Source organism: Aotus nancymaae, unplaced genomic scaffold (genome assembly GCF_030222135.1).
Source record: "Aotus nancymaae isolate 86718 unplaced genomic scaffold, 86718_ANA_hifiasm-v0.15.2.pri h1tg000039l, whole genome shotgun sequence".
Taxonomy (NCBI): Eukaryota; Metazoa; Chordata; class Mammalia; order Primates; family Aotidae; genus Aotus; species Aotus nancymaae.
Genome location: NW_026988453.1, coordinates 12,895,636 through 12,905,060, shown reverse-complemented (window position 1 = coordinate 12,905,060; position 9,425 = coordinate 12,895,636). Strand labels below are relative to the sequence as shown.

Sequence of the window (9,425 nt, the reverse complement as noted above, 5' to 3'; positions counted from 1 at the left end):
GTCTTTTAGGGATTTATTTTTAACCACCATGGGAAAATTAAATAAATGAGGGAAGGAAAACATTCTAAAATTAGAAGACTACTTTCTACTCTCAGCTTCTCACTCCCTCTGAGCTAAGAACCAGATAAGAGTTAGGCTGATAACTCTTATAAGCTGGTCCTCCTCCCATGCTGGCTCCATCTTTACTGTACAGTTAACTTTTCACCATCTGAAGACACCACCAAGATAGACCTAGGAGTGACAACTTCATTGTAGGTGTCCGTCATTCCCTTAATCTCTATTCTGCTCCAAATATAAATAAATTGGGGCCATTTCCTAAGACGTTGGGGTTTTCTCAAGAAATCCTTTCCCTTCGTGGTATGGGTCAAATAGCTGGTAGTTAAAAAGATGTTAACTCTTAATGGGAAGTAACACTTTAACTTTGTAATGACCTGACTGGAAAGCCGGTGTCATCACGTCTCATTTCTTATTTGAAATCAGCAAACTGGATTCAGTAGACATGAACTCATGCCTCATGAAAGTGGGAGTGTTGTCTTTTGCACACTGCAATACCTCCAGGACCTAGCAGCATGGCTGGTACATATTTGTTCAAAGTGAATACTCACACCTTCACACCCTCCCTAGAGAGCTGTTCTTGTCTCTCAAATGTGTGATTTAGAGAAGTCAAAGTTAAAAAAAATTAAAACGTTGCAGCACCACCCATAGGTGAGGCTATTCTGCAAAATATGTTAATTGTCTTGAGGTATGTTTCGTCTGGACAAAACGTATTTCCACAGATACGATTCAAAGGTGTTAATTTAAAGTGCTGTGTGCCCTGTTTATGGATTCCCAGACTTCATGACAGACGGAGGACGTTCGGCGAAGCAAAATGAGGGCAGCAGCGGGAAACCAGTTTCACCAGGTTCCGCCTTTTCTCGTTCACTTCCGCCCTTCCCAGTTCCTAAGCAAGACAGGTGGGGTCGGGTTTTGTCTGGCCGGAAAGGGCGGGCCGGAGGGTGGCCCAAACTTCCGGCAGCGCCAAGGCGGCCTAGCTAGTGGTTCCAACGCGAGGCGGGAGAGCGTCTGGATGACGTCACGGAATGGGGCGAACGAGGGCGACACCCGAGTGGGTGCGCATGCGCAACAAGGTGTCTGCCGGCCTAGAGCGGAGCCGGCTGCGAGGGTCTTCCCAGCGCAGGCGGGATTTCCAGTGTTGCTTGCGGCTGGGCGTGGGGGACTAGCTGCCTTCCCGGCAGCAGGCAGGAAGCAGCAAAAAGTTTCTGAGCCCGCGAACCTGTAGCGGACGTCGAAAAAGAACGTATGTGAGAGAGACTTCTGCCTCATTTAGCAAATCGCTATAATATGCTCTGGTGTGGGGTGTGTGGATCGGAGAAAGCGCATCTTCCGAAGGTTCTTGATGTCAGACCGCAAGGGCAGGCGGGGCCAGCAGAAGTTAAAATACCACCCTTCTTGCAGTTCTAGCGGATTTCATTCATTCATTTTTATGTGTCAGGATGAGATGGTTGTTAGTCCACATTCTGGTGCATATTAATCAAATTGCTATTCTTACAACTGTTCCCTGGTGGAAGAGTAGGGGAGTTGTCAGTGGAAAGGATACATTTAGAACTTGGAGCTCTGTCCCAGAAGGGCTTTTGGGCGAAATGCTGTGAATTTTGCCAAAGACTGTCCTGCCTCCGCTTCCGCCCCAAACTCCTTAAGGTTTGAACCAGAGAACGTAACTTGCAACATATAAAATTTAGAATAAAAGCCAGAGAGAATATAAATCTAGCTATGAGGCTAGAAAGACACATGAATTTGAGATTGAGGGAGACCAAGTTAACCAGAAAAATCAGGTAGCATTGGTGATCCTATCTTGTCTGGGTTGGGTCAGCATTTCAAAGCAGAGAAAGGGACAGAATAGCCTTTGGAAGACACTTAGACTTGACAGCAAGGCTTTTGGCAGGTTTCCTGGTGTGTTACTGGCTGCTAATAATTCTCTGCTCCTGCTTTGTTTCTAGGCCCCTCCTCAAGTGTCTGGCTGAAAGATGCCATCCAGGGAAGGGAATTGTGGCTAGCTAAGGAGGCCATTCTTGATGTTGCTTCTAGATGTCATGTCATCACCGAGCCCCCAGCTGCTGGTGGCAGCTGCTCAGCAGACCCTTGGCCTGGGAAGGAGACGGAGTCCACCCCAAGCCATCTGCCTTCACTTAGCTGGAGAGGTGCTGGCTGTGGCCCGGGGACTGAAGCCAGCTGTGCTTTATGATTGCAACTGTGCAGGGGCATCAGAGCTCCAGAGCTATCTGGAGGAGCTGCAGGGGCTTGGTTTCCTGACCTTTGGACTTCACATCCTTGAGATTGGAGAAAACAGCCTGATTGTCAGTCCTGAGCATGTATGCCAGCACTTGGAGCAGGTGCTGCTTGGTACCATAGCCTTTGTGGACGTTTCCAGCTGCCAGCCTCACCCTTGTGTCTGCTCCCTGGACCAGCTTCAGGACTTGAAGGCCCTCGTGGCTGAGATCATCACACATTTGCAGGGGCTGCAGAGGGACTTATCTCTAGCAGTTTCCCACAGCAGGCTCCATTCCTCAGACTGGAATCTCTGTACTGTATTTGGGATCCTCCTGGGCTATCCTGTCCCCTATACCTTTCACCTGAACCAGGGAGATGACAACTGCTTAGCTCTGACTCCACTACGAGTATTCACTGCCCGGATCTCATGGTTGCTAGGTCAACCCCCAATCCTGCTCTATTCCTTTAGTGTCCCAGAGAGCTTGTTCCCAGGCCTGAGAGACATTCTAAACACCTGGGAGAAGGACCTCAGAACCCGATTTAGGACTCAGAATGACTTTGCTGATCTCAGCATCTCCTCTGAGATAGTCACACTGCCGGCTGTGGCCCTCTGACTTTAACTCTCCTCTCATACAGAAGGTACTCAGTAAAAGATCATCTCTAGGTTGGGGATGGCAAATAATCATCTCAAGTGCCAGTTCCAAGTGTCTTGAGTACACTAAGGCACAGTCCTGTAATAATTGGCTGCAAATGCAAAGGGCATGGAAATAGGCAATGCTGGTGCTGGTAGCAAATTGGTAGATAGTACATACTTGCCGTTTCTATACCAGGAAGTCCTCTTAGCGGAGATGTTTTCATTTTCACAGGATAAGAGATAGAAGGAAAGAGATGATAGAGGAAAAGCAGGGTGGTGGAAGACAAGCTAAATACTTGTGTGGTGCTCTGTGTGGGTGCCGTCTGCTAGGAAGGTTGGGCTGGGGGCTTTTCTGCATGTTTTTATGCCTCCAGCTAAATTTGAGGAGAGTAGACCACCGGTATGCTTAAATATGTGATACTTGTTAATGTGATACACCATTCGGGAATAAACCAAGAGTTCTGAGGAACTGTCTGGTCAGGTGAAGTTTATTCACAGTAGGTTAAGAAAATAACAAAAAGTCAGAAATCCCAAGTCAGTTGGAAAAGGAAAACCCAAGCTGTAATGTACCCAGATCTTCTGAGTTTTTCGTTGAGTTGCTTGCTTCTGATTTTCACCCAAGGCAGCTGTTTTATTCAGATCATCAGGTTGTCTTTATTGGCCAGGAACACTGCCAGCGCTGCAGCAATCACCACCATCAACATTGGGAGCCATCGCCCACACTGCCTCTGCAGAGGGACGGGGGACAGAAGAAAGTGGCCATGAGTTGATTGGAAAAGATAGAGGCAAAAATCTTTCTTCCTCCTGCTCTAGTCCAGTGGAAAACCCTGGGTTGGTGGTGGAGAAAAAGCTTTTTACACTATCACCCACTTTGTCACCTCTCTTGGGGTGAAACCACTTAACCAGTGGTCCCTGGCCCAGGGAGCCATATCCATGAGGGACCAGATATATAAATACTGATATGAATAATCAAGGGTGGAAAATAACTCAGCAAAATTCTGTTCTTTGTTCGTATTCCCCAGTACTTTTGTTGTCCTGCTCTTCCTGGCTCCATGCTTATCATAGGCTAAAAGAACACCCTTTCATACTTTAGCTAAGAGTAAGTCTTTCCCTCTGGCATTGAGAGTTCCGTGAAAGTTGGGCTTTGATGCATGAGCCAGTATTTTTCCCAATGGTTACCATAATGTCAGTATAGTATAAACCAAGCACAGTGGGACAGAATGGCCAGATGTTGGCGTGGGCTGATACATTTTATCTGCAAAACTAGGTTAAAGAAGGAATCGTCCCATCATCCGGGGCTTTATGGAAGGATAGCTCCTCTTACTCTGGGAGGCGGCTGCTGGCTCTGGTTCAGCTCTTCTCGACAGTGCTGCAGCTTACGCAGGCAGGAGAGGTACTCGTCACTGAGGTTGTCTAACTCCGAATGCAGTTCTCTGCACTGGGGAGAATATCACCAAAGTCATCACTGTCACTTCTGTCTAGGACGAACCCAGGCTGGGGAGACTGCCCTATGTAAGTTTCACACATTCGGCATTTTTACCACCATCCTCCCTTCCCAGCCATTCTCAGGGATTTGAGTTTGTCTTTTGACTGTCTCACATTGTCTGGAATGTGTTCATTTAAATGATTGATAATGTGCATATTATTGCATTTTATACACTTAAGTTCTTTTATACAAAGACTTTACATGCAAGTGCTTTGCAAATGGGAGACACCAAAAAATGAAGTTTTTATAGCACAAAAGACCTGGAAGTGACCTTAGTACAAGTCTCTTTCCCAGGAATTAGTTGCATATGAACACTTCTGGGGATATGTATGTTTGTAGATATGTACGAAGCAAGAGTCTTACTCTTTAAAAGACATATAAAGATTTAACAAGTCCAGATACACTTAGTTTAATAAACTAAAAAAAAAAAAAAGATTTAAGGTACTCAATGTGAGACAACATATTGAGAAGTTAATATTTTCATTAAATGTGTTTGAGTTTTGGTCGACTTTCTAAAAGGTAACCATTTAATAAAACCTTGAATAGGAGTTGGTATAAATAAGGAAGGGAAAAGATTGACAAGTCAGTCCAAAAGCACAGACACTTTATACAGGCAAATGAATATCTGTGGATATCCAGTCACAACTTAAACTTTGAAATCCGTGCCCTTTGGCTGCCTCCCAGGTCTCTCTGCCATTCTGCAGATGAGCCCTGACTGTCTCCGGTCACCCTCTCACCTCCTTTTCCTTGGCCTGGAGCTGCAAAGTCTTCTTTTGCAGCTGGTCTCTTAGATCCCAGTCTTTCTCCTTTCCTTTACCCTCAGGCTCCACTTCTTTAGGGAAGGACGTTGGACTCCACTCGGGCAGGGCCTGATCTATAAAAGCAGCCAGATTCTTGGTGATAGTGAGGCCCACACCTCTGAGGAAGGGCCCTGAGGGTAGACTACTAGGAGTGGGGAGAGCACACTTGGGAGGGTGTGCTCTTGGCTAGACTGATGGCATTCTCTGACATAAAGTTTAACTTCTATTGGGCCCCTGCTAAGCTTGGATAGACAGTTGGAATCTGAGCTCCTCGAGGGCAAGATTGGCACCTTTTCTTTGTGTCCTCAGTCTTGCCTAATGCTGGGTAATTTTAGTGAATACTTATTAATTGAATTTCATTGGTTGTCACATTCTTCCTAGTTTGTCAAATAAGTTTGGCGGCTGCTTTAATATAACCCCTTTTCCCTGATGTCCTCATTTCAAAGTTGTGAAGGTGGCAGTCATATTCTAAAATTTGTCTTCATATGGTTAAAGATGGGTTTTCAGCCACCCTGCAGCCTTTGTCTTGGTGAAAAGAGCTTGGACTAGGAGTCAGAAGTTCTGGATTGTTGTTGCAGCTGTGTTGTTAGTCTGTGGTGACACAGACCTTCATGTTCTTATCCATACTATGTGGGCATAAAAATTTCTGCCTTATCTCTTACATTATGCCCAATGATTGTGAGGAGAAAGCAAAAGGTCACATGTAGTGGATAGATGAGGAGCTGTTGGACCTTTGTATAGACGGTGAATTCTCAGGAAACATAGACAGTAGACTCTCTAGGGCTAAGAGTTACTTCTTGACTCTGGCATGCTACGTGGTTTGGGGCTGGGGAGTTGGATATGATTTGGAAAATCAAGTGTGTAAAAATTGACATGAAATCCTGAGTTCAAAATAAGTTTATTGAAATGTTCAACATAGACATGTGCTTTCAGAGAGAATAGAAACCGTTTTCCACAGTTTGTATACCTCAGGATAGAAGGCTAACTAGTTGAAGTGTCCTCAGAGCCAATGATCAGTCCTTAAAAAGCTCCCATACATCCCGGACTTAACAGACTCCCAGAGCTGGATGGGACTCCAGGAGGTCATGTAGTCCATCCCCCTGCCTCTAGGCAGGTAAGGGAAGAGCAATTATCTTAGAATTTGTGGTAATAAATTTGCTGACCTTTCTTTGTTAAGAGTTTCTCCTGTTCTTGAAGCTGTAAGGATTGATTCTGGAGTAGACCTGTTGGAAAAGACAAGGAACTTGTCTATGCTAGCATGTTTACTGCAAAGAGTTTCATTTCAGAACTTTGCTTAGAACCTTAGTTATTAAATGTGTTTCCATCGGCTATGTGTTGAATTTTCTTCCCCAGAATCTATGTTGAAGATTCAGTCCCTTAAATTATGACCTTATTTGGAGATAAGTTCTTTAAAAGATACTCAAGTTACAATGGGGTCATTCAGGTGGGCCCTAATGTAATATCACTTGTGTCCTTATAAGAAGGGGAAATTTGGACACGTATGTTCATGGGAAAGATGATGTGAAGAGACACAGGGAGAAGATGGTCATCTACAAAGCCAAGGAAAGAGCCCTGACATAGTTCTTTCCCTAAATGCCCTCAGAAGGAAACAACCCTGCTGACATCTTGGACTTCTAATCTCCAGAACTGTGAGACAATACATTTCTGTTCTTCAAGACACACCGTCTGTGGTACTTTGCTATGAATATATCATCCTTATAACTCTCCCTACCATGTCTCTACCTTCAAGTTTTTGCTTGAAGACTTTCCCTTTCCCCTATGGTTGCTCTGCTCTGTTAATAGTCATTGCTGTTTGCATGAAGCTTCTCTATCAGGTATCAGAGGTTAAAGTGGTAGGCAACCAGCAGCAGTATTAATTGAGACAGTTCTCCAACTTTCCAGAAACTGCTTTTCTTCTGAGAAGTCCCCTTTCCTCTTTGGGACCAATATGAAGTTTTGAAGTGGATTGAGGCATATGTAGTATAAGCTTATTTTGTAAACCGTCTCTAGTGACAGGTCTTTGTGACATACTCATGTACATAAATTAGGATACGTAAAATAAGAACTGCTTTAGGAAACCCAGTACTTTAAAAAATCTGCAATTCTAGGGGAAATTGTAAATGGTCTCATTGGCATGGAAGGAGAGAAGTAGAAAAAAAAGAACAGAAGCCAATACATAATTTCTGGAGAGCTATGTAAATGACCTAACTTCACAAGAAGAGGGTCTGAAAATGCACAGAGTTAAAGCATATGCCACAGACTGGGCCCTTAATCCCTACTCTGGGTGCCTTTTGTGGGCCAAGAGCCCCAGGAAAACCCTGTGGACTTTCAGATTCTGGAAAGCGAACTTACTCTGCAGCTGCTGTACTCTGGTCACCAGGGTGAGTTTCTCCGCCTCCGACCTTTTTAGTTGATCTGAAAATGCAATAATGCAAGCCAAAATAAAGGAACCCAAGACTTAATGAACCCAGTACTTAAGGATGGAAATTAGTAATAGATGCCATCTTGTCATGGCCTCTAACGTATGTCTATTGCAAGTTGCTGTATCTTCGTGTCCCAGTTCTAAAGAGGTAAGCCAGAAGCCAAGTACCTCAGGTTCTGTGCATCAACAATGTTGGGTTGATTGAGGATTGTATTTACACACGATCTAGTCCTCTCTATCAACTGACACAGAGGCTGTGACTGAGAGACTTCATGCCTTGTGTGTCAACTGACCTTTCCCTTTCAAATGAGGAATGTGGCCTTGATATGTGTGACTGATAATGGGAGCAGCTGTGATCTGGCCCAGAGGGATGGGCTAAAAAAGAGAGCTCAGACAATAAGATGCTCTAGTATAGTGAAATTAATTTTCAATTTTGGATGATTAAAACAGCCCCACCTCTCCCTCAAGGTAAAATGATATCATAAAGCCAATCAGCCAGTCAAGCAAACAAATAAAAACCTGAAGCCTTTCTCTTAACAAGGTGTTTTTTTTTTTTTTTTTTCTTAGCTCACTCGGCCATGGCTCCTGTGTGCCCAAGGCCTCCAAGGAGAAGAATACCTTGTAGGTCCTGGGTATCCAAGCTGCACAGGTCTCTGTCCCCTTGCAGGCATTCAATCTTGGCCTGCAGTTCCTGGTGTTCATTCTCCAAAAATCGAAGGGCCTGGTTCATCTGTAAGTCCCTGCTATCAGCTCCCTGTAAGGAGGAGGAGGGGTCAATATAGAAGGAGGTCAGTGCTTGGGTGGAGGTTGGGGGCAGGTATCATGGAAGAGGAAAATAAGAAAATTCTGAAAAAAAAAAAAAAAAAAAAGAAAATTCTGGAATTGTAGAGATAGAAGGAATGTTAGGGAAATGAGAAAATAGGGAGGTGTTTCTTTTTTCCTATTCTTCTCTTTCCTTTGTTCCTCACATTTATAACAGCAAATTAGAATTTTGATATTCACAAGGAACTTATGTTTTATTTATTTTTATTTTTAGAGATGGGGTCTCACTTTGTCACCCAGACTGGAGTGCAGTGGTGCCATCGTAGCTCATTGCAGCCTCGATCTCTTGGGCTCAAGCAATCCTCCCACCTTAGCCTTCCGAGTAGCTGGGACTACAGACACGTGCCAGTAGTTGTGAAGTGGACTGAGGCATGTGTAGTGTAAGTTTATTTTTTAAACCATCTCTAGTGACAGAGGTCTATGCTATATACTCATGTACATAAATTAGAATATATAAAATAAGAATTGCTTTAGGAAACCCAATACTTTAAAAAAAATCTGCCATTCTAGGGAAAATGTAAGCGGTTGTCATTGGCTTACATGACATGAGTAGGACTCATGTCTTGACACTTTGGTAAATCACCAAATTAAGGAAGATGAAGTCATCACTTTGCTAGATGTTTTCACTTGCTCTTTTCTTCTTCTGGCAGTATGAATTGTTTTTTTGTTAGGGTCTTTTCTTTTCCCCCACAAAGATTCAAAGTTAAAAAAAAAAACACAAAAATCTTCATAGGAGTTGCCTTATAGGTGGTGGGAAGAAGAGAACAAGAAAAGTTGAGATGTGGGTACCATGGAGAGTGACCGGCTAGGTTCACGCCTTTGATAAGACTCACATACTCTGTCCCTTATGAGATGTGGATACCATGGAGAGTGACTGGCTAGGTTCACGCCTTTGAAGACTCACATACTCTGTCCCTTATCAAGTGGGCTGTTCTGGGCCCTGCTTCAGGAAAATTACAAAGATCAGCTTTTAAGGTGGAGCCTCAAAATTCC

General features: G+C 44.1%; 2 protein-coding genes across 7 annotated transcripts in view; one reads left to right on the top strand and one right to left on the bottom strand.

Annotated features, from left to right (window-relative positions):
- Positions 1 to 1,098: 1,098 nt before the first annotated feature.
- The window catches only part of CUNH1orf74 (chromosome unknown C1orf74 homolog), a 65,131-nt gene continuing 56,804 nt past the window's right edge, over positions 1,099 to 9,425 (top strand). For 2 of the 4 annotated variants that reach the window (XM_012459253.2, XM_012459252.2), the window contains exons 1-2: positions 1,099 to 1,297; positions 1,998 to 2,907. In XM_012459253.2, the coding sequence (XP_012314676.1) occupies positions 2,073 to 2,882 (810 nt within the window). In that variant the 5' untranslated portion in view covers positions 1,099 to 1,297; positions 1,998 to 2,072 and the 3' untranslated portion in view covers positions 2,883 to 2,907. Of the gene's footprint in view, positions 1,298 to 1,997; positions 9,190 to 9,425 lie in introns of those variants that run through there. The other 2 variants (XM_064360332.1, XM_012459254.3) reach the window with 2 other exon arrangements.
- TRAF3IP3 (TRAF3 interacting protein 3) overlaps positions 3,375 to 9,425 on the bottom strand; it is a 27,263-nt gene continuing 21,212 nt past the window's right edge. For 2 of the 3 annotated variants that reach the window (XM_012459242.2, XM_012459243.3), the window contains exons 11-16: positions 8,229 to 8,364; positions 7,541 to 7,603; positions 6,352 to 6,411; positions 5,126 to 5,262; positions 4,227 to 4,340; positions 3,375 to 3,630 (exon numbers count right to left, since the gene is read on the bottom strand). In XM_012459242.2, the coding sequence (XP_012314665.2) occupies positions 3,538 to 3,630; positions 4,227 to 4,340; positions 5,126 to 5,262; positions 6,352 to 6,411; positions 7,541 to 7,603; positions 8,229 to 8,364 (603 nt within the window). In that variant the 3' untranslated portion in view covers positions 3,375 to 3,537. Of the gene's footprint in view, positions 3,631 to 4,226; positions 4,341 to 5,125; positions 5,263 to 6,067; positions 6,412 to 7,540; positions 7,604 to 8,228; positions 8,365 to 9,425 lie in introns of those variants that run through there. The other variant, XM_012459244.2, reaches the window with a different exon arrangement.